A 27,242-nucleotide genomic window follows, 5' to 3' on the forward strand; every position below is an offset into this window, starting at 1 on the left:
AACTTACATATATAAAACATATACATTTGTTTTTCAAAACTAAAGTCGATTAAAATGTTGGGCATTTAAAAATTCAATTAAATATCAATTGAATTTTTTATTAAAACTATACAAACGGATGGCGAAATATAATACTCTTTGATAGGGTATGCAAATCGATTGGTGGCAAATCGATAGTGTCATCAACGGTTGTGCCATCACTAGTACCCACTGGATGCAAAAATGTCTTTTCTGAAAAGGTAAACAAAATGTGCAAATCGTGGTGAATAAAGACAATAATACGCTAAAAACAAAGGCGTGGAAGGGCAGTCGGAAGTCCTGCAGTTACGGATATAGAAAGCCGGACTCTATATATCCGAAATATCTGAGTGAACACGAGCTCGAGGCTGTTGCTCGCCAGCACATGAAAATCAATAATTGAATCAGAAAATCAAAACACGGATTCGCCCAGATGCATGCAGGCCCGCGATAAATTATGCAATTGTTGGAGCCATTAACAACCCCCCTTCTCCTTCCCATCGTTCCCGTTCTCGTTTTGGCCCCGTTTGCAGTTGATGTATTCAAATTCAAATGGTGAACTCGATTTTGGCCGTTGCCGTTGTTGTCACTACTGCCGTGCATGTTGTTGTAATTGGAGCTGGGAATCGCGATGGAGCAGGAAATCGGCACCTGGGATTCGGTGCTGCTGGAGAACCTGTCCGAGGATAGTTTCATAAACAACATCCACCAGCGCTATAAGCGCGATCACATATATGTGAGTCCTTAGAGTCCTACCAACTCTTCACATTTGTATACGTTTCCATATATTTTGATTTTCAGACCTACATTGGAACTTCTGTTGTGGCTCTGAATCCATATCATCACATATCCGAGCACTCTCTGGACAATGTCCGCAACTATGGCGATAAGGGCATCTTCCAGCTGCCGCCACACATGTAAGCTATCCTGGATCATATCCTATCATTTCTTATAAAACTTTTATTTATCGCAGCTATGGTCTCACAAATCTGGCTTACCAATCGCTTAAGGATCAGAGCGAGGATCAGTGCGTCCTTCTCACCGGCGAAAGCGGAGCGGGCAAAACGGAGACCTTTAAAATGATTGTGAACTTTCTGACCCATATACAGGATCGCTCACACTGCCCCCCCACTCCGAATGTCCTGCGCAAGCAATCCTCAACCAGCTCGGCCAGCGGGTTGGTGCTGCACGCCCACAGGCGGGCCTCCAGCAGCTGCTCTGGCACTGCCAATTTTATTATATGCAAAAATCGTGCGGAAAATCCGTCAGCAAGTGTTTCACGGCGACAGAGCCCTTCGCCAGGACCATCGCAGCGATCGCGGACGCGGGCTGAGAGCATCGAGCGCCAAAGCAGGCGCCACATGCGGGAGAAAATCGTCGACTTTGATTTCTCTCACCATAAGAGCAGCGAAAACATCAGCGGTCTTCCCGAATCGCATGCCCACCACTTGCATCCGACCAAGTCGTGCTTTAAGCACCAGCAGACCCAAGCTAGCGCCTTCACTGCCATGCCCGCGGGAGCCAAGGGATCGCCGAAATATGCCGTACCCACCGTGTACGGCGGCTGCCGCCAGTGCGGCCACAGCAAGTGCGTCCGTGCTCAGAGTCTGGAGAAAGAGGAGCGGGATGATCTGCGAGGCAGCAACTGCCGCCTGTCCACCATAGCCACCGCCGCCAGCAACCCGGCACATCCGCATCGCGGCAGTTGCTCCAACCTGATGCGCCAGCACTCGACTGAGAGTCAGCCGGAGCGGGAACGGGATCGAAGCTCCCTCATGGGGTCCACGCAACGTATATCGCTGTACGATGCACACAAGCTGAGCAAGGTCCTGGGCGATCTACCGCCTCCTCCGCCTAGTTCCGTTTCGCCCACGCCCTCGGCCAGCTCTTCGCTGCACAGGCGTCACAAATCGCCCACGCAACGTATGCGCGAGTGTGTCACCTGTGCGGATGTGTTCCTGGAGGCCATGGGAAATGCCTGCACCCTGAAAAATAACAACTCTAGTCGATATGTAAGTGAAATAATAAGAAAACGTGGATGTGATTTAAATTAATTTTATTTTTTCAGGGCAAGTTATTTGATATCGAAATTGATTTTAAGGGAGATCCAATGGGAGTGCACATTACCCACTGTAAGTAAAACCCAAGCTATTAAGTATAAATTTGTATTATGACAACATTTATTTAATTCGTGCGTACTCCTAAGATATGTTGGAAAAGGTTTGATCGAATTTTAATTATCTTAGTTAAGTCATTATTAGTCTAATATTTTATTTGTTTACAGACCCGTATAACGGACACTACCCTTGGAGAGCGAAATTTTCACATCTTTTACCAGTTACTATTAGGAGCTGATCTCCAGTTGCTAAGTAAGAAGTTATACTTCTTTTAAGTGCTATCCGCTTATTGTTATCTTTTTAGAATCGCTCAAGCTGTATCGGAATGTGGAAAAGTACGAGCTTCTTCGTAACACAACTGCTATGGAGGAGGACCGCATGAATTTTCATTATACAAAGGTTAGATATTAGCCGGATAATTTTTTCATTAATATGCGAGAAAACTTATCATCACTTCTATTTCAGCGATCCTTGGACGTGCTGGGCCTTAGTTGTGAAGAGAGCAACTCCATCTTTCGGGTCATTGCAGTGGTTCTAAAGTTGGGTAACTTTATTTTCGTACCCATTACTAACATTGACGGAACTGAGGGCTGTCAGGTGTCCAATGTTTACGGTAGGTATTAACTAAATCTTCAGCGACATAATTTTTATAATTTTCTGTTTACAGAGGTTCAAGAAACAGCACAGCTTCTTAACATGGAAGCCCAAATTCTCATCAACTGCTTAACCAGAGCGAATAGCTCGAACAGCGCTCAAGAGGATGTGGGTTGCGAAATGGATGCACGACAAGCAGCCATCAACCGGAACACGCTCTGTCGCACTCTCTACAGCCGTCTTTTCACGTGGCTGGTAAACAAAATTAATGAGTCCCTGAAGTCAACACAGCGCGAGAAGAACCTGGCATTGCTAGATTTTTATGGATTCGAAGTGCTGGACCACAACTCCTTTGAGCAATTTGCCATTAATTATAGCGCGGAAAAAATTCACCAGGCAAGTACACAGGCCTCATTCGCAATCTGTAGAATCAAAGTCCTTAAATAATAAAAAAAATAATCCTTCTTTAATTTCAGAATTTTGTGTATCATGTGCTGCGATCGGAGCAAGAACTCTACATCCGCGAGGGATTAGAATGGTCTCGGATTGACTATTTCGACAACGAGTCAATTTGCGAGTTGATAGACAAACCCAGTTATGGTATACTGAGCTTAATTAATGAACCCCATTTAAATAGCAACGATGCTTTGCTTTTGCGAGTTCAGCAATGTTGCGCGGGGCATCCCAACTTCATGACCACTGGCAGCAACTCCATGTGTTTTCAGTATGTTTTTGAGCTATTTGGTCTCATTCTCAATAATGTTTTAATGTATTTGTTTTCAGGATTCGTCATTATGCAAGTGTAGTGAACTACTCAATACATCGTTTCCTCGAAAAGAACTCCGACATGCTGCCGAAATACATAAGTGCTGCCTTTTATCAGAGCAAGCTTTCGTTGGTGCAAAGCCTATTCCCCGAGGGGAATCCCCGTCGACAGGTTACCAAAAAGCCCAGTACGTTGAGCTCGAATATCCGCACGCAATTGCAGACGCTCCTGGCCATCGTTAAGCATCGCCGCTCCCACTATGTGTTCTGTATCAAGCCCAACGAGGGTAAGCAGCCGCACCAGTTTGATATGGCTCTGGTTCAACATCAGGTGCGCTACATGTCGCTCATGCCGCTGGTCCACCTGTGTCGCACTGGTCATTGCTACCACCTGCTGCACGTAAAGTTCTTTCATCGCTATAAGTTGCTCAACAGCCTGACTTGGCCCCACTTTCATGGTGGCAGTCAGGTAGAGGGTATCGCCCTAATAATCCGTAACCTGCCGCTGCCCTCAGCGGAGTTCACGATCGGCACCAAAAATGTGTTCGTGCGTAGTCCCCGCACCGTATATGAGTTGGAACAGTTTCGCCGTCTCCGTATTAGCGAGCTGGCCGTGCTCATTCAAAAGATGTTCCGAATGTACCACGCAAGAAAGCGCTTTCAGCGGATGCGACACAGCCAAATGATCATATCGAGTGCCTGGCGCACGTGGCGGGTAAGAAGTTTTGTAGGAAATCTAATAATTTGCATGATGAGCTTTGCATTACTTTCATTTTCTGCATGTATAGGAATGCCGATTTGGCATTCCCTTCACTGGTCGTAGGCATTTGTGGAGTTTATATCGTGTCGTAAGCATTGCATGATTTATTCTTATTTATCGAGAACTAGTTTCTGCTATATATTTATTTATATTTAATTCATTTGCATTAGGCCCGCGAGGAGTATCGGTCCTTGAAGTACAAACGACAGGTGAGATGGGCCATCGATATTATAGGTCGCTACTACCGCCAGTGGAAGATCAGGCAGTTTCTTCTGACAATTCCTTTGCGACTGCCACCCAACACGCTAAGCCCGCTCTCCACCGAATGGCCAGTGGCGCCCGTATTCCTTGCAGACGCCTCTCGTCATCTTAGGTCCATTTACCATCGTTGGAAGTGCTACATCTACCGGAACTCCTTTGATCAAACAGCACGCAATCGAATGCGAGAGAAGGTCACGGCCAGCATAATCTTCAAGGATCGCAAAGCTTCCTATGGACGAAGGTAACAGCTCCTTATATTTTATTATTCAAAATAATATTTAATGACTAATTCGTTTACAGTGTGGGCCATCCTTTTGTGGGCGACTATGTGCGACTGCGACACAACCAGCAGTGGAAAAAGATCTGCGCCGAGACCAACGATCAGTATGTTGTATTCGCAGACATAATCAACAAGATAGCGCGCTCCAGTGGCAAGGTAAGCTAATATATTGTTTAATTGTTTACAGAAATATTAAAAAAAAAACTTGTGTTTTTTCAGTTTGTTCCGATTTTGCTGGTGCTGTCCACTTCATCGCTTTTGCTGTTGGACCAACGAACGCTGCAAATCAAGTACAGAGTGCCTGCATCGGAGATTTACCGAATGTCTCTGAGCCCCTACCTAGATGACATTGCTGTGTTTCACGTAAAAGCGGTATACATATTGTGTAATTCCTCATTGAATTCCTAAAATTATGAATTATTCCTTTCACAGTCTGAATTTGGACGGAAGAAGGGTGATTTCGTTTTTCAAACGGGTCATGTGATTGAAATTGTGACCAAAATGTTTCTGGTCATACAAAATGCCACGGGCAAACCCCCGGAGATACACATAAGCACTGAGTAAGGGCTAACAATCAATCTTCAATGACCTAAATCCTCTGGATATGGAGCTATGCTGCTCTACATCCGAGGACGATTACGGAACTTAATCAACGTTCATGGCAACCAATACTAATTTCTAACCTTACAGATTTGAAGCGAATTTCGGCCAGCAGACTGTCATCTTCTCGTTCAAATACGGCGGCATGTCGGACTTAGCACAAGGCCCACCCAAGGTCACCCGCAAGGCGAACCGCATGGAGATAATTGTGTGATCCATAACAGAGTCGAAATCTGATAGTGGCAGCTCATCGAGTCTGCTGTTATCATCTTCTTCGCCTTAGGCAGAACTCGAGTTCGGCGGTCCGTATCCAAAATTGCCGCCAGTCATCATGCAATTGCAATTAACATTGCTTTTGGTTGTGGCCGGGGTCAGTCGACTTTTATATGGTCCCAGGGATCAAAATACAATTTTAGCAATATATTCATACACTCACACTTACAATTTAGTTTCGTTCACAAGTGACAATCAGAGTAACCAATTTGTTGTCAGGATTGTGCCAAAAGCAGGAAACTAGAATTGTACCAAGGAGTAAAAGAAAAAAGAGCGAGCTAATTTTAAACTGCACCATTTTATTTAACTATGTAAAGTTAAAGGAAAAGAAACTAACGAAGTGAACAACTGAATTTATTCATCTAATTTGTCAACCTAGTTTTAAGTGTAAGTCGTGCACCAAGTCGATTAGCATTGCAACAATAAGTATGTATTGCAAATAAGCACTGGTAGCAGCGCAGCTCGAAAAGATTGGAAGCAGGATTTTGAGTAGGCGCGTGTGCTCGATGAGCAGTGTTTAGGATTTTACACAAACTATGATATTTCCGTTATAGAAACCAAGGCATTTCTCTTACATTTAAGGTTTCATACACAATAATTAGTAAACTAATGCTAGAGACAGACATATAAACCTCTTTATATACTGGAAACACAAATGAACCCCAATATATGCCATTTGCAGCGACAAAGCAAGATAGAATCTTTTCCGAAGCAAAACAAAACATGTTAAACAACTATTTACAAAGCAGAGCAGATGAGTAGTTAAATATTTCAAATAAATATATAAATATATGTATACACCATACGAAATTAATAATGAGTCTATATAAAAGCGACAACAATATGGGAAAAATACAGAAAACATGTTTGTTACAAGTTGAGAACGAATGTATGTAGTTGTTTATATATAACTTGTTATTGATAGTTCGGCCATCTACGTAATTAAAGCTGGAGTTGAGTTCTTAGAGCTCCAGCGATGTCACAAGGTATCTGTGACATGGAACTCCATCAGTTTTTATTTGTATTTAAGTTTTAAGCGAATACTTCGAAAGAAAAGCCAAATATGAGTAAATCGAAACCCAACCAGTTGGTAGTTTATAAAACAAAGTTTAGCAATAATAAAACATAAACATAGTAAATTGTTTGTACACACACCCGTAGGGGGAGAACTCCCCTTACAACTTTGATTTTGGCTTCTTAAGCATATTCCTCAGAATACGACGCAGAATCTTGCCACTAGGGTTCTTTGGAATTTCATCAACGAAGATCACGCCACCCCTCAGACGCTTGGCGGGCGAGGCGTTGTCGTTGACGAACTGAATCACTTCGTTTTCGGTCAGTTGAACGTTAGCTTGTTTAACCACAAATGCAAGCGGCAGCTCGCCAGCCTCTTCGTCCGGCTTTCCAATGACCGCAGCATCCTTAATCTTGACGTTGGTTAGCAGAAGAGCCTCAATCTCTGCGGGCGGCACCTGGAATCCCTTGTATTTGATCAGCTCCTTGATACGGTCCACGATGAAGAACTCAAAATCATCATCATAGTAGCCAATATCACCAGTATGCAGCCAACCGTCCTTGATGGCGGTCTGCGTGGACTTTGTGTCTCCGATGTAGCCCTTCATGATGCCGTCGCCCTTGAAGCAGAGCTCGCCGCGTTCGTTGGCTCCCAATAGCTTGCCGGTGTCGGGATCGATCACCTTGGCATAGATTCCCACCTTAAGAACACCCACACTGCCTGGCTTGCAGAACTCATCGTTTTGGACTAGCACACTCAGCGTTGATTCGCTGAGGCCGTATCCTTGTCGGATGAATGGCACTCCAATACGCTCCTTGATCTGATCCTCAGTTTCGCGACTCAGTGGGGCTGCTCCACACAGCAGGACCATCAAAGAGGACAAATCGTACTTATCCACGATGGGGTGTTTAGCCAAAAAGACCATCAGTGGTGGCACCATGAAGGCCATCATCACGCGATACTTTTCGATGGCGGAGAGGAAGAGGTTTTCCTCGAACTTGGGCAGGTACACCAACCGTGCGCCACGGCAGGCAGTGGTGATGAGCGTCAGGCAGCCGAAGGCGTGGAACCAGGGAATGACAGTGAGCAGAGTGACCTCCTCCATGGGAATGAGAGTAGGCTGGCTATTAAAGAAAAAACATTTTATAGAAAGGTGTTATTTCCATTCAATTTCCATTCAACTTACATTTGCGAGTCGAGAGTGGCCAGAAGATTCATTTGCGTCAGCTGCACTCCTTTGGGAAGTCCGGTGGTTCCAGAAGAGCACACAATAAGAGACACATCCTCGTCCTTATTAGCCGCTGGGCTCGTGAAGTCAGGCTGTGTCTGGAACTTGTCGTTGTCCATCAGCTCGTTAAAATCATAGATGTTCTTAAAGTTCTTGGAAGTTCCGCTGAGCGCAATGACGCCCTTGACGAACTTATTCTTGCTGGCCGCCTTGGCAACGCGATCAACGGTGATCTTAGAAGCGAATATGATCTTGGGCTTGGACAGGTTAATCGCGTGGTCCACCTCGCGATCGGAATAAGTTACGTTAAGAGGAGCAACCGTAGCTCCAACTGCAAAACCGGCGAACATGGCCACGGCGAAGTTGACGTTGTTCTCGCTAGACAAACCGACGACGTCATTTTGTTTGACTCCCAGCTTCTGAAGGATGTATGCCAGCCGGACAATGGACTTGTGCATGAAACTGGCAGTGTACTCCACCCCATTGACGGCATCCACCAGCACCGTCTGGTCGCCAAAGCTCTTATACTTGTCAAGGATGTACTGACCCAGGGATCTGTAGTCCTGGGCCTCCCGTTCAGTCACGGGACCTCCGTACACAATGTTTCCGGGCAGTAGCTTTGAAGTCATATTGTGTCTGAAAAGAGATACAAGCATTATAGTTATAATTATTTTATAACGACCTATAATGCAAGATAACGGACTGCAGAACTTTTTATCTACCAAAAAAATATTCCAATATATCCAAATAGGTCCCTGGAGAGTGTGTAGTTTTCCTCGAAAATTGTAAAAGAAACACGGTACAGGGGTTGAAGTTAAGCAACCCTTCAAACCATACTTTGAACCCCCCGGTCTATCTAATCGCATTCGAATTGCAGATCTTTTACTTGTGCCGAACATGCCATCGATGTTAACAATGTTCCCGCTATCTCAGATAGTGGATTATAGGAAATCTGCATGTTTGCAAGTCCAGGTTCCAAAGGTCGCAGTTCACAGCGGATGAAGTGCCTTCTTCCAGCTCCCCTGCGCTCTAACATTTGGATTTTCAAGCGCACACTACTTAAACCTTGTAATGTTTATGTTTTCCACCGCTAATATATTCAGTACCATTCAGATAATCTCGTCAATTTACTTATGTACATACGCTGTTTTCTAGGTTACGATGCGAGCGGGAGCGGCTTCCGTGCGAAACTAACTGTTCCTGTTCGTCGGAGAATGGTAGGGCGGAGTGCCAGGCTGCGTTGACGGAACGATTAGATTAGCTTATTTGATAGCCCCGGCGGTGCAACTGCGCAGGCGCGAGTAGTGCTTCGGTTTTTTTTCATTCAAAGTACACGAAAAGTGCAACGGAAAATCGGTCAAGGGAGGGTGCGGTATGAATTCGCAGGAAAAACAAGAGACAGCTGATTCAAATATTCATTCGATACATGCCTATCGAACTTTCAGCTGACCGTCTGGCAACGCCGTGTGTTTATTTTTATTTACGCGCGGTACACGCTGGATTTTACGGCATATTGGTTTCGAAAGTTTTACATTTGTTATTCAGATATGTCTTAATTTTAATCATTTATTTAATGATAGCCAATACTAAAAAATTGAGTTTCCTTATTGCCCTTTTTTCACTCATAAGGATACCATGAAGAAGTGGAAGACAGGCGTGTTACAATGCCATAATATTCTTAATATTAATTTATATATATTAACTTATAAAGTTTAAGGTAAGTAATTTTAAGAGCGCGATGAAAAAGTTTTTCAACCACTTTACACTAATCAAATGTAGCGCATTTGTGTGCCGCTTCTGATCGGTCCAGTGCCGATCTGATTCATGGATTGCTAACGACACGCATCGGAATGGAGTAATAGCACAAATATAGGAAAAATGCGAGGGACCAGTACTTAGTTGTTGATATTCTTGGGCGTGGAACAGAGGTACGTACTACTGCCGCAGAGCTGCCATAAGATAAACGTAATCAGCACGAAATTATCGTTCGCACGGCTGTTTAATGGTCAATACATATCTCGTTCATAGGCACCATTAATTTAGGGTGACGACGCCCTTCCTCAAGCAAAACCATGTCTGCGTCCGTAACAAAAAAGTTTCACAAGTTGGATATAAACCGAACGGAATGGGAGATACCGGATATATATCAGGATCTGCAGCCCGTGGGATCGGGAGCTTACGGTCAGGTGTCGAAGGCACTTGTCCGTGGCACCACCATGCATGTGGCCATTAAAAAGCTTGCCAGGCCTTTTCAATCCGCCGTCCATGCAAAGAGGACGTATCGGGAGCTTCGGTTGTTAAAGCACATGGATCATGAGAACGTAATCGGTCTGCTGGACATATTCCATCCGCATGCCGCTAATGCATCGCTGGAGAACTTCCAACAGGTGTACTTGGTTACCCACTTGATGGACGCAGATCTGAATAATATCATACGGATGCAGCACTTGTCCGATGACCACGTCCAGTTTTTGGTCTACCAGATACTCCGTGGCTTGAAGTATATCCACAGCGCCGGAGTGATCCACCGTGATCTTAAACCCTCAAACATTGCCGTCAACGAAGATTGCGAGCTGCGCATTCTAGATTTCGGATTGGCACGTCCAACGGAGAACGAGATGACAGGTTATGTGGCCACGCGTTGGTATCGCGCCCCGGAAATAATGCTCAATTGGATGCACTACGACCAGACGGTGGACATCTGGTCGGTGGGGTGCATCATGGCCGAACTAATTACCCGACGCACCCTCTTCCCCGGCACCGATCATATCCACCAATTGAACCTGATTATGGAGATGTTGGGCACGCCACCCGCCGACTTTTTAAAAAAGATCTCATCGGAAAGTGCACGTTCCTACATCCAGTCACTTCCGCCCATGAAGGGACGCAGTTTCAAAAATGTTTTTAAGAACGCCAATCCGCTGGCCATCGATTTGCTGGAGAAGATGCTGGAGCTGGATGCCGAGAAGCGGATCACAGCCGAGGAGGCTCTTGCCCATCCCTATCTGGAGAAGTATGCGGAGCCCAGCGGCGAGCAGACTTCACCACCATACGATCACAGCTTTGAGGATATGGATTTGCCCGTGGATAAGTGGAAGGAGCTGATCTACAAAGAGGTCACCAACTTTAAGCCTCCACCATCGTTTGCTCAGGTTCTAAAGGATGTTAAGTAAACGCAGACCATCAAGAATTTAAAGTATTATATAGGCCACTGTATTCGTTATAGCTTACAAGGAATCAAGTTCAAATCACGTCTTTTATACTCAAATGGATCCATTTTTAGTATTAACGTTTAATTTTGTTTTGTACAATGTTTTACAGATTTGTTATGGCTTGCCAAATACTGTATATTTTATAATAAATTTGTTTTATAAAAATAACATGTAATGTTTTTGTCACCCCTTTGGTGGGGTCTGGTCTGGATGCATTGCTCTATAGCCTATATCAGATCACAAAGAAAATGAGTCGAGTTTGCACTGATAAGATAAGAACCCACTAATACGAATTTAGCTCAACGGGAAGTGACTAAACGCCAGTTCAGTATACTTTTATTCGCCGACTGCTAAAGATATATTTTTGCACATTTTATCCAGAATGGACGGATTTACGAGAGAGCAAATTGGCCAAAGCGTTTGGGAGTTCCCGGACACCTACGAGCTTGTTAGTTTTCTGGGTGGCGGTTCATTTGGTCAGGTGGCCAAGGTGAGAAAAAGAGGCACCGAAAACTACTTCGCCATGAAAAAGCTTATGCGCCCCTTCGAGAGGGAGGAGGATGCTAAGGGTGCCTATCGCGAAATCCGACTGCTAAAGCATATGGAGCACCCAAACATCATCAGCCTGCTGAACGTCTTCCATCCACCGGCGATGAGGATGGAATTTCGGCAGGTTTATTTGGTGACTCATCTTATGGACGAGGATCTGCACAAGTACTCGCGTTCGAGAAGGATGAGTGAGCACGAGATTAGGCCAATCCTTTACCAAATACTGCGGGGTCTGAAGTACATACACAGCGCCGGTGTTGTTCATCGCGATTTGAAGCCCTGCAACATCGCAGTTAATGCAAATAATGAGGTGCGCATACTTGACTTTGGTCTATCCCGTCTGTGCGCAGAGAACATGACGGACTTTGTGGGTACTCTGTGGTATCGGGCACCGGAAACACTCTTCCTCAGGGGTCAGTACACAAAGGCCATCGACATGTGGTCTGTTGGTTGCATTCTGGCGGAACTTATTTCGGGACGGGTCCTGTTCCCCGGTGAAGACTACTTCCACCAACTGCGGTGCCTGCTTGACGTAATGGGCACTCCGACTAGGGAGTTTGTCAGTGGAATTGGCTTGCAACATTCGCGTAATTACGTGGAGAGGTACCCGTTGCGGCAAAGATGTGATTTTCACCACTTGTTTCTGGGTGCCGACGTCCAGGCAGTGGATTTAATGGAGAAAATGCTCGAAATGGTACCCGAAAGACGTATTACAGCCGCGGCTGCAATGCGCCATCCATACCTAAGGGATTTCATTCAGCCACACCATCATGACGAAGACATCGCACCAGTATATGATCAGAACTTCGAAAACCTAATACTGCCCGTAAATTGCTGGAAGGAACTTATTTACAATGAGATTCAGAATTTCAACCCAAAATAACTTGATTTACATAAAGAAAGAATAAAGAAATTATGTTACATACATATGTGTTTAAATTGTTTTTAGAAAAAGATAACACAGCTTATCTCGTTAAAAGATAACTGAATGTTGAGTCAGTTCAGATCAGGGGAAATCACCTTTTTCTTCACCATAGGTCAACGATTTCCGGCATTGAAATACCCCTATTGAATCGCCCGGATCTGGCAACGCTGCCGACAGCTGATTCTACCTAACCGGCTTATTTTGTTTTACCATTCGATACTAACAATTATGTTGTGCTTACGAAATGTATTAAAAAACTGCCTTTCGGCCAGAAAAACGTGCAGCAGAAACATATCCGCCCTGTACATAACTGGCGACAAGGCGAACGAAAACTATGCGACTCTGCAGCCGTATATGGACTTCAATGGAACCTTCAGCGACCATCAATCGTTGGACCAGAGCATCTCCAGCCGCGGATTGGACATTCGATTGGAAAGTGTGCTCGCCAAGTACGAGCAGTATAAGACACATCACGCCCAGCTGTCCAAGGTGGCGGAGGAACGCGAAACGGTGACCAAGCGCCTGAAGGAGCTAACCAAATCTGGTGGTACGGCGGATCAGCTGGATGAGTTGAAAGAGCGTGGAAAAACGTTGCGCAACGATCTAAAGACTCTGAAGCAGGCTCTCTATCCCATAGAGGATGACTTTATACATGACTTCTTGCACCTGCCCAACCTTCTGCATGTCCAGTGCCCTGTTGGAGGCGAGGAAAAGCTTCTCTATCGCCATGGCATGCCCAATTCAGAAAATAAGACTCCATCCCATTTGGCACGCAAGGAACTTGTACACTTTGTGGACAACAGTCGTTACTACTTGATGGAGCAGGCTGCTCACTTTGACGTAAATGCCATGCAATCTCTGGCCCGGTATTTCGTCACCCGGGGGGATTTCATTCAAACCGCCAATCCGGACTTTGTGCGTTGCGTTCTCCTGGAGGCAAATGCAACACCCTTGTCCGATTATCATCTGGTTCAGGAAGAGCACCTGCAAAACAAGATCAATACAGCCTACTTAACCGGTGGTGCGTCCTTCGAGAGCTACCTCGGTGCCTTGACCAAGCTGTGCGTGTATCCCTCGGTGCTGCCCCTGCGGTACGTCTGCTGTGGTCGGAGTTACAACAGGGCGGAAACGCGGTTGTATGGGCCCATTGCCAGTCTCTATACGGCGACACAAACGAATGCGGTACAAAGCTTTGTGGCCACGCAAACGGCCAGCGAAGCGGACACCCAACTAGAGCATATTCTCAATCTGGCTACTGATTTTTACAAAGCTGTGGACATACCTTTTCGGATTTCTTATGCAACAGCAGCAGCTCTAACTCCGGCGGAGAGTATCCGGGCAGTGATCGAAGTATATGCCCCCTCACTGCAGCGCTACGTGTGTGTGGGACGGATCAGCAATTACGGAGACTTTGTCTCCAAGCGAATCTTGTTCAGCACGCGGCGGGAGAAACACTATGATTTCCTGCACTTGGTGGGCGGACCAGTGCTCTACACCTCGCGACTGATAGCAGCTCTTCTGGAGCATGGCGTTCGCTTGGAGGACTGCAAACTCTTGGGCGGTATTAGTCAGAAACCCAGTCAGCAGCAGGATCTACAGCAATTTAAGGACCTCTTCACGTAGAAAACGATCGGTGTTAAGCTTGTTGTTGTTTGTTCTTAGGCCTAACAATAAGTAAAAGTTAAGTTTTACATACAATTATATACAATCTAATGTAATCTCATGGTCAGCAGTGCGTTGAGCCCACACACAGGAGGCTAATCGCTGCACTTGATCTGCAGCTTGGAAAATCTCTTGCGGAAATTTTCACATTTAGGCGTCGTGAAGGTAAAGACATTTCTGGAGTCGTCCAGCACGGAATTCGGACTGGATCGGGGAATTCTCAGCACATACGTGGTGTCGTACTTGAGCTTGCTGAACTCCAGCGGGTCCTTCTGCAAGCAAATAGAAGGTAATGTAGTTTACAAACAGCCGTAGTCGTTTGTTTGATCTTTGTAGTTCAGCATACACCTATGGCATGATTCGATACAATTCATCAATATTGGGAAAATTTTGATTGGCATTTGGCCACGTACTGCCCATTGGGAAGACGTGTTTTCCGTGTCAAATGGAGGAAACACGATTGCGCCTTGTTAAACAATACCCCATGGTCAACGATGTTCCACTAATTTGCCCTTGCCCGGTGGTCCGGCCAATCGGCACGAAGTATTCCGACATGTGGCTCGTGGCTCCCATCAAATCCCATCATCAAGGGTATTACTTACTTTGGCGCGAATCGCGCGGAACTCTCGCTGCTCGCAGTTCGTCTCCTGGGGACACAGTTCATAGACCCTGCAATCGGGATGATGGCATGAAATGTATGCATTTTGGCAAATTTGTTTACAAATAATTACTTCTCCTTGTGTGGCTGGAAGCCCAGAATCTGCACAATCATGCCGAACTTCCGGTTCAACCGGAAACCCACTTCATACGTGGCCGCGGCCGCTGTCCGGTTTGTAATGATGGGCGAAACTTCATTGAGGTCAACTGGCTCCGCGGTTGTGGCCCGTTCCGAGCTCATGGAGCTGCTAATGTGATGATGCCGGCGCCTATTGCCATTCCCGGAGCACTGGAGCGGAGTGATTGGCTCCAGCGGCTGCAGCGTCGTGTTGAACAACATCGATAACTGGTCGGACTTGAGGCGACGCGATCCCAGGTAGGAGATGGCCTGCACCTGGATGTAGTACGAGGAGTTGGGCAGCAGTTCCTTGATCTCGTATTGATGGGTCTGTAATCATCATAACATGCTGATTTCTAAGGCCTTACAATGCTCACTTCGGGTGCCACTTACATCCTTAACGTAGGAGTTGTTGGTGATCATCGAGGCCTTGGCACTGTTTACGTACAAGGACCAGGTGATCTTGTACTTCTCGACAGGCAGATTGGACTTGGAGGGGCACCACACCAGCTTAAGGGTCATGTGGCGCCCATCGAATTGCTTGGCGATGATCTTCGAATCGTTCGGCTTCTTTGGAGGCTTTGGGTCTGCAGGGTGAATAGCACAGTAGGTGAGTAGGTGGGTTGGAGTATCTACATCATGTTATACACTTACTGCCCGTCGAGGGAAAGGGATCGCTGGGCTCGGAATATCCACGGAAGCCGTAGGCATTCACGGCTGCCACTCGAACCTCATACCAGCGACCAGGTCGCATGTGAAAGAAGATGTACGTGCTGCAGGGAAAACAGTTATTATATATATGCTACATATATTGTAAACAAAATATATGCTAGAATGAGGTCAGGGTCAACCTACTGCTTGCTGTGTCCGATGTTCTCCTCCATGGTCTTCTCCACCTTCTGCCACTGCCAAGGACCCAGTTTTCTGGCAGCAAAATACCGTCCTATATGGGATCGCACCTCCACGTGGAAGTAGTAGACCAGCAGCGAGGACTCGATCTTCAGATCGACAGCATGACCACGTGACCTCCGGAAATACAGGATCTTCGGTATGGGCGGCAGCTGCGTGTTGTTTCTAACGCCGAGAGGTTCAACGCACATGGGACCACAACTGGAAGGACAACACTTCTGCACCTCGGGGCATTCATGATCGTACTGACAGTTGTCCAGGCAGGAGAGCCTGACACGCGACTGCCTTCCAATTTTGGGGCAACTGCCGGCTCTGGGTCCCAGCAAAAGCTCCTGGATGCACTTGTTCAGGCACTGTTCGCGTCCGGCTTTGGTTGTGGGATTGCTGCCACACTTCGCTAGGCACTGCAGCTCCAGAATCTTAACCTTAACATCGTTGCTATCCCGGAACCAGTGTGCCAGCTTCTGTCGCTGCAGCTGATTCGATGCGGATGTGGAGGAGGAGGTGTAGGTGGAGGAACCATTGGCCACGGCGCTTGCGAATAGCTGGCCGAGAAGAAGGAGCGCCAGCAGCGCCACTTGCATGCTGACCATCTGAAGCGGTGCTCCGATCCTCGGTGATTGCAATCTGCAAATGATCATGCGTCAGGTGATCAGCTCTCGGTTTCTGGACATTCCGTGCGTTCGTAATTTGTGCCGATCATCATCAGCAGCAGCAGCAGCCGCAGCACGCTGATTATGCTGAAGGATCACCCGCTCCGCCCGCCTCCCCGCGAATATCGTTGGGGAACCCGAACCGGTTTCACCCATTTTGCATGACCAACTAACTAATCATTCCACGCATTTGAGCCGCCCGACCCCGAAGTCGAGGCAATGAAAATGCAAAAAACACATAAATGTATCTCAAGTGCTTGACAGGACTTCAAAGCGCGCATCATAGTGCGTGCCACGAGAGCATCGGACAGACAGCCAGACGAGGCCGGCTATCTTCATTTCAAGATGACTCCCCGATGCCCTGCACTCCACTGGTCCACATTTTGATATGAAGAAGTATCTATCGTATGAAACCTTGGTATTTCTCTCACTGTACCACAAGTATCACAACCCGTGTGGACTTCCCAATAAAACTTTTACCTCGTGCGAATATCTTTGCACCTTTCTAAGCCCCGGACAGCTCTTTTCATCTTAATTTCGCAACGCCAATTCTCAGAAGCCTCGAGCAGACTCTCGAAATTCTTCACCTGGTAGCCATAAGCATCGATGTGCTCGCACCGATTCCATGTAGGGTATTTAGCACGCAAATGGGAAACTAATGTTTTATGGTATGGTCGATGGTCGTCGGTTTATGTTGTTGTTTGGGTTTTTGTTGCCGTTCGGTTCGACTGCGTGTGAATGTGCAGGCAGCGGGAACAAAATCGAGAAAAATACGACTACGACGAATGTGCGAGAGCTGCAAGTGGATGTCACCACATCCACATCCACATCCATAGCCGCATCCACATCCAGAGGCGGAGGGGCAGCAGAAGCAGAAGCACCGCCAGCAGCAGCCTCATCAGATCAGAAGCCTAGCCAGCAGATGCCGCACATACCAAGGCGATACAGACACTCTGGGAGCAGGAGCAGTTGAGTGGAGAAGTGGTGCAGCGATTCGGCGGCTGGTGGCGGTGGGTTAGCCAGGAGGAGATGCCTTGCTCCAGCACAGTTGGGTTCAGAAATATATATACGCAGGCATTACGGATGGATAATAATAAGCATTAATTCGCATCATTGTAAGTTTGTTGCTGGAAATACTAATTACCAACTTCGCAAAAGCAGAGGCAACACTACGTATGCGTAATTAATTTTGATGCAGCTGTCTAACCGAAAAGTAATTAACTGTTTTCTACTTTCTATCCACAACTTGGGTTTGCCGAAAAGTATGCAATAAATTTACTCGTGCTATTATAAGAATAAAAGCTAAGGATTACTAGTGATAGCTAGTTAGCTACATTATAAGCTGTAGTAAGTTTATTGAAACTATCAGAAGGTAGTTAGAAAGCTAATTGGAAAACCTCTTTTGCTGACCGCGGCTGTGTGGGACTGCGGCTGCCACTCCGACTGGGATGCGATGGACTGGGGGCCAAGGAGCTCGGAATGGCTGCGGGGAGCGGGTGGAGCGAGGCAGCCTAACTGAGGGACATTAAGCGACAAATGAATGTGCGCGACGATCGACGCAAGAAGATGAAGCGGCGACTGCGACGACGACGACGATCGCCAAGAGCAGACGAGATGAAATGCACCAAGTTCCGCGGAACGAAAAATTTGCAACAAAATTGGGCAGTAAAGCGTCGGCAATGCGGGGATTGGATTGGGGTTGGGGCTATGGGCATGCTATATGCTATATGGTGGTATATGGGGTATGGGGTACGGTGGCGCATGGGGGGCATGGGGATGAGGATCGCGGCCACGAATCTTCCAGATGAATGGGTTCTGCGGCTGACGCTGATGAGACAGTCGAGTCGCAGCCAGGCTGGCTGCCGTTGCGTAGAGGCGATTAATTGCTTTTAACGATTCAAAAATTCAAAATTACTTTTTATGCTTCACGCACACCAAGGCGAAAAGGCACTTGGCCAGCATAGCACAGCACACATACGATGCACTTGCGAAAAATCCCATAAATGTTAGAACATTCAAATCTCACAGCCTCTATAATAAGTTGGGAAACAAAAGAAGCGGAAAAACAAGGCAAAGTATTTAACAAGAAAAAAAATAAGACGGAGGTAATTGGTATAGTCAAGTTTAAGGTCACGTTCGACCCATATTTTCTGCAAGTGTACACACAGGGGCGTTGCTAAGGAGGGCAGCGGCTGGCAATGGGGATGAGGATGAGGATGGGGATGATGGGGGGCACTAAGATCCGGATCGATTTCGTTGACGTCGTTGCTGTGATAAATCGCTGGTGGTTGCTGCTCTTGCTGGAGTGTTGCTTTTGTTTTGCCTCCACTTGCAGTCCCCACACCACACCACCCCACCTTGTTCCTCCATTTGGGGCTTACTACAATGGCAATCCGGCGACAATGGCCAGTAAACTCGAGGCAGCAGCAGCAGCGGCAACTGGGTGTAATATGATGCAAATCGTTTAACACTTTGACCAACAGCTCATCGCATTGTTGCCTCCGCCACTGCCAAAGTGCATTGGTGGTAAAAACAAATCGAAAAACTTTAACGCTCACAGGGGGGGGCACGTAACAAAATACCAGCAAATGTGGAGGGGGAAGGGGAAGGGGAGCAATCGCCACTTTTTTGGGGACCAGGCCAGAACGGCGAGATCAAACCGAGAAGTTCGATGGTTTGGCTGGGCAGGGAGGGCTACACATTAGCCACGATCATTGCTGAATCATAGTTATCCATAATGTAAATATCAAGCGAATGTTTACTGTTGTGCATTTCAAGAAACCGTGAAGTTCCCTTCTCAAATATCATGAGAGTAAAGTATGATTCCATTTTAGTATGCGTCAGAGTGTCAACGCTTTCGATGCATGCAAATTCATAGCCCAAACAATTCATCATCGAGAACTTTTCAAAACAACAAGCTTATGATTACCTTACAAATTCAAGGTCTTAAGCTTGAGGTCCAGTTTCTTCAATAGGTAGTCCCAATACCAAGCTCACATGATCTAGCTCGAAACTTGCCATCTTTCCCATTGTTGTCAAGTGCGGTATCCCCCCGAATCGCATGGTGACACTTAAGCCCGCGAGGAAATCCAAGCGACCCCAGTGGAAGACCATTTATGGGGTTCAAGCACCCAGCTGGGCATGTGCTCAAGCTCAAGCTCAAGCGGACCGAATCCGAGTAGGATATGTGTCCATGGCGGTGTCGAGTTCTACGTCAGGTTCTGAACCCGAAGCCGTGCTCAAGGTTCAGCGATATGATATGTCGTGTGTGCATTCAAACTCGTACTTCCGATTATGGAGTTCTCTAAAAGCGTTTCTAATGGGATTCTAATGGGATCTAGAACCCAAAACTGTTCTAAAATCTTCGAAAGAAAGTGCATATATAAGATAAGGAAAGGCATAAGATTCTTATTTTCCAATTGATATTCGATATTGGGGAAATATTCTCAATATTTTCTCAGTGTTCTATGGGCGAAAGAACGCCGGCACCTCAAGTGTCCGGCTAAGAGAGCTTTTGGGGCGTGAGAAGTGATGTTGCCGCATGTCAACCGTGCACCAACCGATGGGATCCGAGCCCATCCATCCCCTTGGATGCCCCTATATCGCCACCACCATCCTTACTCGTCCGCAATTAGCGCGAAGACAATCTCATTTACGCCGACGGAATTGCGCAAATGGCGAGTGGTGGTGCGAAACATTTTTAGGTACTCACGGTTGTGGAAACACTTTCGGATGCACTGGCTCCACGCCGCGATCCGCTGATCTCGTACTCCCACGCAGTCGGAGCGCCTTCTTTGATCGCTTGCTGCCACTTTAATGTTTAATGTTTAATTCGCCGCACTGTTCCGATTTCCGCTCCTGGGAACTGTTGACTTGCAGCCCGATCTTAAGTATCACAACCGCAACCGAATCTGAATCCGAATCAGTATCTGAATCTGAATCAAAATCTCAAGTGGGAGCTCTTTTCGTGCGTCCGTTGCGCTGCAGCCCCCAAGAGAGAGTGACACACTGAACGCCACGGACTCGGACTCGGACTGCAGGGCTCGAGCTCCAATACTCCCGTTCTCCGTTCTCCCGCCGCTCTCTCGTCACAGTGGGCAAGGTGGGGATTTTCTGCAAATAATATTCATTTAATAATATTACTGAAAATCATCAAATTACACGGTGAATATGTTCGTAATGATTCGTTACAAAACTATTTAAAAATATCTGCAGTATTTAAATAGAATGGAAGACACGTGACTACAATATTGTCTATATTCGACTGGTACCATCATCGCAGATATATTTCGTATTTAAATTTCGTATTTTTTTTGGCGATTTGTACCACTGTGCTGTGCTCCACTTGCTCCCAGTTCCGCTCCCTCTCCCTCTCCCGCTCGCCGTCTTGCGGTCAGTGTGTGTGCGGTGCCAAAACAGAGATCTCCACCTCCTGTCTCGCTCGCTCTCCCTGGCTGCTACTACGATGCCGCGCCCCCTTGTTTTCATTCAAAATTTCATTAAAGGATGCACACACGCATGCACACCCCCACACTCCCCCAGAGATACACACTCACACGTGCATACAAACACACACTGGTCTGTTGATTTGCATGCACCAATTACTTTATTTTCGTGATTACACATTTACACTGTGATTACAACGGGAACCTGGAAACAGATTAGGTTCTGATCGTTCGCATCCTTGGATTCCCACAGCATGCTTCCCTTCATCTGGAACACAGAGAGAAATATTCTTTAATAAATATATCTAAATCTATCTAGTAAAAGAGATTATAGAGCATTACTTGAACTTGCTAATGATCTACTGAAGTTATTATATAGATGATATGTGGGTTCCTAACTTACCACCGGCAGAGTTTCGTTCACAAAGATATTGGCCCAATAGGCCTTTCCATCACTCGCGCTCTCTATGCATCCGTGATCCCCGTCGCAAGGATCGGGAGTTATGGCCGCCTGGGTCTTGATGTAGTTGAACACCCATCTGACTTCGTGCTTCAGAAAGCTAACACCATTGCCTGTAAACGAGGGAATATAATTTAATTATTATAAGATCATATTATATTATTATACTATGATTTTGGCTTGGGTGTACGTTTTTTTATCAAAGCTGAAACTCTAGTTCAATTATCTGAAAATGTTTTGCATGCTCCCTTTAATCGGAATGTTTGGCCAATCTTTGCTTCAGCCCCCTATCGGGAATTAGTACTCCAAATGTTCGATTCGTGCTGAGATCAATCGTTTCGATTTCGTCTCCATTTCTGCTGATTCATCAAAATATCATTAAGCATTCAATTTGTTATTTATGGATCGGCTTTGGTGCGAAACCAAGGCTGCAATCGAAGTGCATTGAAGTAAACAGTAGTAGCTGCTGGAAATTCGGTGAAATTTCGTAGATTTACAATCTTGTATCAATTATATTTACGATACTAGCTTATCATTATGGCCATCATCATTTGAGCCGCTCCACCACCGAATAAATAGGGGGTTCCAAACACTTTGCCCCACCGAACATCCGCCGTTCACCTGATCGAAATTCTTCGCCCGCACCAGATCTATTTTTACTTCCGACTAACTTTTGCTCAGAATGCGAGCCGACTGTATGTGTTGCTCTGAGCAATTCCAATTCCGAATGCACGGATCTGCTGTTATCAGCGGAGCACCTACCATTATCATCGAAGCGGACGGTAACCTTAATGGTCGCGTTCCGGGCCATGGAGCAAGGCAGTGTCGTACAGCTCTCGATGTCCAGGTAGCTGACCTGGTACAGAGAACCTGAAAGGAGCCAAGGAAACCGATTTAATAGATAGTAAATCAATAGAATAGAAGCTATGAACAATTAGCCTAAGATCTTAAGCCAAAATAGTTCCTAGATATTTTAAACAAAATAAGGATACAACCTGCAGAGTTGTTAGAGTGAGGCAATCTTAACCTGAATGGATTTGGTTACGTGACATAGTACATGCCATTCACCTACATGGCACCTGGCAACAAATTAAAAACTTTAATGAAAAACTTTCCCAGCAACTAAGCCGAGTTATCTGCGATCCACGACCAGCCATATATACGCATTTCTAAATAATCTATAATCTATGACCAAGTGCACTTCCCAAGGCCGTTAAACAGTTTCTATCTTTAAAATGAACCGTGTTCAGCATTAGATTACACCACCCAATTAATTTGGCTCTTAATTGATTACTGTCCCTCCCCCCAAGAGGGCGTTCGCCTGTCTATCATCGTTTTGAGGTAATCCCCCATAAGGGCGTCATATCTGTTTGTTTACCGTTCCTCAAATCTAGAACATAAATCATATATTTACAGTGCACAGTCCATAAATACTCCATTTAATCAAACATCGTAAAAACCAGAATACAATTAATAGCTCGTGCTCTGGGAAACGAAAACTAGTTGGCGAAGGTTTAATGCCCTAAAATCAACTAAGCTAGGTAATTAAAAAAAGTTAATAATAGGATTTCTTTTTTCTTGGCTGCCCAGTCAACGGGGTAAATCTAATTTTATATTCAGTTGATAATGAAATAATGGAACCAAGTAATCGGGTTTTTTTGTTCTTGTCATTGGAATATCATTTCTTACTTTTATTACTTCAATCCATCTAACCTACTTTCAAATTATACTCCGATAATAATTTTCGAGTGATTCATTATGGTAATGTATCATAAATTAGGTTTATCATGTCATGTAGTAGGTGCTACTATCTGGGAATTACCCTTTACGACTGTCATATATACTTGTTACTCGTAGAGTAGTAGGGTATACTGGATTCGTTGAAAAGAAACTAACAGGAAGCAAGAAAACCGACCAAAGCCATGACGCCCAAACCTTTTTAAAATTACCTATGGAAATATCAAAAACGCCCACCAAATCCTTTTTTCAGTCAATCAACTCCCTTCAGCTGAGTAAGTGGTATCTGATAGTCGAGGAACTCAGGAACTCGAGGAACAGCAGGTTAAGTTTTGTCAGATTGTGGAATTTACAATATACTTGGTAGAGATCTAATCGGAATTACTCTGCAAAATATTCAATCCACTAAAATCAGAAGATGGGTGTTGCGGAAGTAATTCCTATTTATTATACTTCGGTAGGTCGATTTCTTAACGAAAAACATAGTTTCGAATATAAAGCTTTTGTTTCTTTTTAAAGAAAATTTCTCGAGGTATTTTCTTACCGTTTTTTCCCCCTGCGGATATCAATTGATTTTATTCGTTGTATGAATCGACCCACCGAAAAGCACTGATCCTGGAAAATACTTACCACAATCCTCGAAGGGCAAAGATCTTAGGGACAGATACTTTTTGTAAACAGCATCTCTGGTAGATTTAATTGTTCCGCCAGCCAATTCGTGGGCAGCGCAAATGACCAAGAGTATTTTTAGATAGTAATCCATTCTGGCGCCGCGCATGTCTTAATCGACTAATTGAGATCTTGATCGCGTTTTGATTAGAATATCGGGCAAACGAATTTTGCGTAGGTGTGCAAATAACAAATGTCAATAACAATAACAAAGAGGCTCGATAATCAGGATCACGGGCTGGCAACGTTTTCTTTTGGCGATACGATTTGCTTGGTGGCTAATAGGTGACTGACACCAAGAATAGTGGGTGCCAACAAAAGTAGCCGGCCTCTCTTTTCGTTTGGAGTGCTTGGCACTCTCCGGCCAAACGTAAATAAATAAATAATTCGCGGACGCTTAAGCAATAAACTTTGATTTATTGACTGGAAGCCGATTGGAGCACATAACGCTGACTTTCGCTTCAGCGCCAACTGATAAGGTCACCGAAACACTTTGAAGATTTTCAAATGGGAAGTCCGTGACGTAGCTGGAGGTGTGTGTGTGGGTCTGGGAGTGGGTGGTTGGGTGGCGGGCACGCGTGTGAGTCGCGCCTATAAATACACGAAAGTAAATCAAGTGACTCGGGCGATGAATTGATAAAAGTAACCAGCCACTTGACTTTAATTGAAAGTTAAAGAACATAGCAAACCATAATTAAATATCATTAGATAATGTCCCCTTTAATAAATCAATTTAATCCGTAGACAGTTAGGTGGAAAATTTTGGAATGTGAATCATTCTGGTGGTCGAACTCCTCACTCAATAATACCCTTCAGGTAGTTGGTGTTTTTGATGATCCTGAAATCAGTGCGCAGCTGAATGAATTGCCGCACCACCGACTTGTCCAGATAATTCTAAATAAAGTAGGGTGGATACAAATGGTAACGTAAGACAATCGATCAAAATCAAAGACACCGCACACTTACCAGTGTGTCCCCCGTGCAAACTTCTTGAAGGTTTTGGGGCTTAACGAGTAATAAATTGCACAATGCATGCAGTATGTCAAAGAGCTGCGTAACCAGCGGACTATCCAGCTCGCGAATGCACTTGCGATATTCGTTCACGTCGCAGATGGCGCACATGGCGCCAGCCGTGTTGAACTGCATGGTCTGCAGGTGATCGTAGATTACTCGATGCAACCGAGTTCCAAATTCTGTAAGAACATTCTGCAAATTCTCTCCGTCAACACATTTTTTTATCTGCACAATCACTGGCTGCAGATTCTGCACGACTTGTAAGCACGCCTATAAGAGAAATATAATTAGTTTTAAGCTAATGCAAAATGGAATATAAACGAAATTTCTATCTTACCGCTGAAGAAATGGTATCCACATCAGTTTCCGGCTTGTAGTCGGTTTTCTTTTGTTCATATTGCAAATAGACCTTGACCCAGCCAATAACAGCGCTGATGGAGCGGTCCAGACCCTGGTCCAGCTTGGTCTCGATTTGCTCCATCAGAATACGCTTTTTGAACACATAGTCCGAGTACTTGGGCGTATTACTAGAAATGTATTTATTATACATTTTATAAAGTCTAAATTAACAAAGTCCTAGCTTACCTCACACATGGTATGACTGATGTGTGGCACAGCTTGTCCAGCAGATGAACAATGATATTCGTCTTTTGCACCACATCAAAGAAGTAGAGCTGGGGAAAGACCCTGCCCTCGGCAAGGGGCACTGCCTGCAGACCCAACTCCAGTGCGTAATCTACGTGCTCGTGCATCAGGAAACGCAGAAGGATATCGTTCAGCTTTATAGCATTGCCTGGTAGCTCAGTCTCGTTGGACAGCAGACGACAGCGCTTAAGCGACGCCTTGGCCTCCTGCAGCATGTTGATGGCCAGCTCCTCAGACAGAAACGTCTCCCCGCCATAGTCCTCGATGGCAGCAATATTGATGTTAGCTCGCGTGGCTATCAGCACCTCCATGTTGCGCCGAAAGCCCTTAGTGGTTGCAGTCTTTTGGTGTTTCTTGCTGGCATAGAACTTATCCAGCTCAGTGGAACACTTGGCTGTCAGGCACTTGGTCTCCATTTCAGCGTAGCCGGCCAAATGCTTCATAAATATCTGCTGTGTCAGCTTCTGTAGCAAGTCGTCGTCGATGGTGGACATGTAGATTTGAAGATCCGTTGACAATTTCAGTGTGCTGCAATGTTTTTGTGAAATGAAAATAATAACAATTTTTGATATTTAACGTAACTTCCGAATGACTCACCGCGAGTATAACTCATAGAGGGTCCGGAGGTATTTCTCCTCGTCCTTTTTGTCCTCTAACTTAGTCATGGCGTACTGGTGCAGCTTCAGTTGATAGATGTTAAGTATGAACTTGGACATAACCTGCTGCGGATTGGCAAACACCTTCTGGATTATTTCGTAGTGATGTTTGCACAACGGAACAATGCCTATGAAGATGTCTTTGCCGCTGTACGGTTGCATTTGGCTCTGCTCGATGTAGGCGTCCACACACTGGGTGTAACCCTTGAATTGGGACAAGATCTGGGCCAGTGTCTTCATGCGCTCGATGTCCTCGCTCTTCTGAGCGGTGGCAAACTCTTCGATCAACCGTCGCTCGACTTCGTCGTATTTCTTTTCGATTTTCCTTTTGGACTCTGCAAAGTTGCCGGGCGGCAGATCCTGCGAGATTGCATAAAGCTTTTGGATCACATCTGCGGCCTCACTTAATCGTGTGGCATCTGCAAAAATATCGTTGACAATCACAGGGCCAGCGGCCAAAAACTCGGACATAAAATTGAGTAACTTCTGGGCCTCCACTGAGCGACTGCGTGGCGTATTCACATTCTCCAACTGCTCGCCCAGGTGCATGATCTTGCCGGCCACCGAGTTGATTTTCTCGTCCAGCTGGCCGAACACATCAATGGCCGTTTGGTGACGTTCTTGGAGCTTGCCAATCTTTTTGGCGTGCGACTCCTTCTCCTGGCGCAGCGACTCCTCTAGCCGTTCGCACTTGCTCTGCTGCTTCTCCTGCAGGATCTTCAGGTCCTTTATGGTCTGGATGAAGGTATCGTGCAGGGCCACAGGATGAAAGTCCTCGCTGTTCTGCAGCTCATTGTTGGTGCGCCAGGTAAGTCGCTCTATAAACTCGCCCACCTCAAAGGGTTCCTGTTGGTTATGATTTATGATTATTAACCACAATCAATCCTACATGACCTGTTTGACTCACCTGTTCAAACTCCTCCATGTATTGCGATAGCATTTTAATGTATTATAAAGTTTTCGGATTTTTCTGATCTGATTTAGTAGGCGTTTCTTTCCTGCTTCTTCTTTCTATATTAT

General features: G+C 45.7%; 8 protein-coding genes across 15 annotated transcripts; 4 read left to right on the plus strand and 4 right to left on the minus strand.

The window, feature by feature from the left end:
• The first annotated feature begins 215 nt into the window (after positions 1 to 215).
• On the plus strand, positions 216 to 6,489 carry LOC122619398 (unconventional myosin-Ia). 5 transcript variants are annotated; one of them, XM_043796310.1, is made up of 18 exons: positions 216 to 239; positions 296 to 754; positions 820 to 935; positions 992 to 2,030; positions 2,087 to 2,150; positions 2,225 to 2,238; positions 2,303 to 2,387; positions 2,440 to 2,534; positions 2,601 to 2,748; positions 2,803 to 3,125; positions 3,206 to 3,453; positions 3,513 to 4,209; positions 4,283 to 4,342; positions 4,425 to 4,756; positions 4,816 to 4,951; positions 5,015 to 5,167; positions 5,228 to 5,355; positions 5,486 to 6,489. In XM_043796310.1, exons 2-18 carry the CDS (start codon positions 650 to 652, stop codon positions 5,607 to 5,609), a joined length of 3,867 nt encoding a protein of 1,288 aa, XP_043652245.1. In that variant the 5' UTR covers positions 216 to 239; positions 296 to 649; the 3' UTR covers positions 5,610 to 6,489. The 5 variants fall into 5 exon arrangements, 4 of the variants coding, with proteins under 4 accessions (XP_043652245.1, XP_043652244.1, XP_043652246.1 ...); XM_043796309.1 differs by lacking the exon at positions 216 to 239 and having other exon boundaries at positions 251 to 754; XM_043796311.1 differs by lacking the exons at positions 216 to 239; positions 4,283 to 4,342 and having other exon boundaries at positions 252 to 754.
• Positions 6,490 to 6,736: 247 nt separating this feature from the next.
• LOC122619399 (4-coumarate--CoA ligase 1) lies at positions 6,737 to 9,304 on the minus strand. Its single transcript, XM_043796313.1, has 3 exons — positions 9,055 to 9,304; positions 7,870 to 8,547; positions 6,737 to 7,807 (listed from the first exon to the last, which is right to left on the minus strand). Exons 2-3 carry the CDS (start codon positions 8,538 to 8,540, stop codon positions 6,844 to 6,846), a joined length of 1,635 nt encoding a protein of 544 aa, XP_043652248.1. The 5' UTR covers positions 8,541 to 8,547; positions 9,055 to 9,304; the 3' UTR covers positions 6,737 to 6,843.
• Positions 9,305 to 9,721: 417 nt separating this feature from the next.
• Positions 9,722 to 11,291, plus strand: LOC122620066 (mitogen-activated protein kinase p38a). The gene is made up of 2 exons (XM_043797348.1): positions 9,722 to 9,839; positions 9,940 to 11,291. Exon 2 carries the CDS (start codon positions 9,984 to 9,986, stop codon positions 11,082 to 11,084), a length of 1,101 nt encoding a protein of 366 aa, XP_043653283.1. The 5' UTR covers positions 9,722 to 9,839; positions 9,940 to 9,983; the 3' UTR covers positions 11,085 to 11,291.
• A 214-nt stretch (positions 11,292 to 11,505) lies between these two features.
• LOC122620067 (putative mitogen-activated protein kinase 14C) lies at positions 11,506 to 12,555 on the plus strand. The gene has a single exon (XM_043797349.1). It carries the CDS (start codon positions 11,506 to 11,508, stop codon positions 12,553 to 12,555), a length of 1,050 nt encoding a protein of 349 aa, XP_043653284.1.
• Positions 12,556 to 12,683: 128 nt separating this feature from the next.
• LOC122620065 (serine--tRNA synthetase-like protein Slimp) lies at positions 12,684 to 14,295 on the plus strand. Its single transcript, XM_043797347.1, has one exon. It carries the CDS (start codon positions 12,826 to 12,828, stop codon positions 14,218 to 14,220), a length of 1,395 nt encoding a protein of 464 aa, XP_043653282.1. The 5' UTR covers positions 12,684 to 12,825; the 3' UTR covers positions 14,221 to 14,295.
• Positions 14,128 to 20,580, minus strand: LOC122620064 (anosmin-1). 4 transcript variants are annotated; one of them, XR_006326113.1, is made up of 7 exons: positions 15,890 to 17,039; positions 15,689 to 15,807; positions 15,428 to 15,621; positions 14,991 to 15,364; positions 14,862 to 14,928; positions 14,294 to 14,531; positions 14,128 to 14,210 (listed from the first exon to the last, which is right to left on the minus strand). XR_006326113.1 is itself a non-coding variant. In XM_043797346.1 (7 exons), exons 2-7 carry the CDS (start codon positions 16,534 to 16,536, stop codon positions 14,355 to 14,357), a joined length of 1,578 nt encoding a protein of 525 aa, XP_043653281.1. In that variant the 5' UTR covers positions 16,537 to 16,570; positions 20,309 to 20,580; the 3' UTR covers positions 14,234 to 14,354. The 4 variants fall into 4 exon arrangements, 3 of the variants coding, with proteins under 3 accessions (XP_043653281.1, XP_043653280.1, XP_043653279.1); XM_043797346.1 differs by lacking the exon at positions 14,128 to 14,210 and adding an exon at positions 20,309 to 20,580 and having other exon boundaries at positions 14,234 to 14,531; positions 15,890 to 16,570; XM_043797345.1 differs by lacking the exon at positions 14,128 to 14,210 and having other exon boundaries at positions 14,234 to 14,528; positions 15,890 to 17,040.
• A 599-nt stretch (positions 20,581 to 21,179) lies between these two features.
• LOC122619745 (NPC intracellular cholesterol transporter 2) lies at positions 21,180 to 24,379 on the minus strand. The gene is made up of 4 exons (XM_043796851.1): positions 23,869 to 24,379; positions 22,264 to 22,371; positions 21,445 to 21,614; positions 21,180 to 21,309 (listed from the first exon to the last, which is right to left on the minus strand). The coding sequence occupies exons 1-4, from the start codon at positions 24,014 to 24,016 to the stop codon at positions 21,223 to 21,225; spliced, it is 513 nt and encodes a 170-aa protein (XP_043652786.1). The 5' UTR covers positions 24,017 to 24,379; the 3' UTR covers positions 21,180 to 21,222.
• A 157-nt stretch (positions 24,380 to 24,536) lies between these two features.
• On the minus strand, positions 24,537 to 27,234 carry LOC122619744 (exocyst complex component 5). Its single transcript, XM_043796850.1, has 6 exons — positions 27,130 to 27,234; positions 26,164 to 27,068; positions 25,507 to 26,094; positions 25,259 to 25,448; positions 24,874 to 25,191; positions 24,537 to 24,801 (listed from the first exon to the last, which is right to left on the minus strand). The coding sequence occupies exons 1-6, from the start codon at positions 27,160 to 27,162 to the stop codon at positions 24,703 to 24,705; spliced, it is 2,133 nt and encodes a 710-aa protein (XP_043652785.1). The 5' UTR covers positions 27,163 to 27,234; the 3' UTR covers positions 24,537 to 24,702.
• Positions 27,235 to 27,242: the final 8 nt, after the last annotated feature.

The sequence above is a fragment of the Drosophila teissieri genome, chromosome 3R (assembly GCF_016746235.2).
Source record: "Drosophila teissieri strain GT53w chromosome 3R, Prin_Dtei_1.1, whole genome shotgun sequence".
Classification (NCBI taxonomy): domain Eukaryota; kingdom Metazoa; phylum Arthropoda; class Insecta; order Diptera; family Drosophilidae; genus Drosophila; species Drosophila teissieri.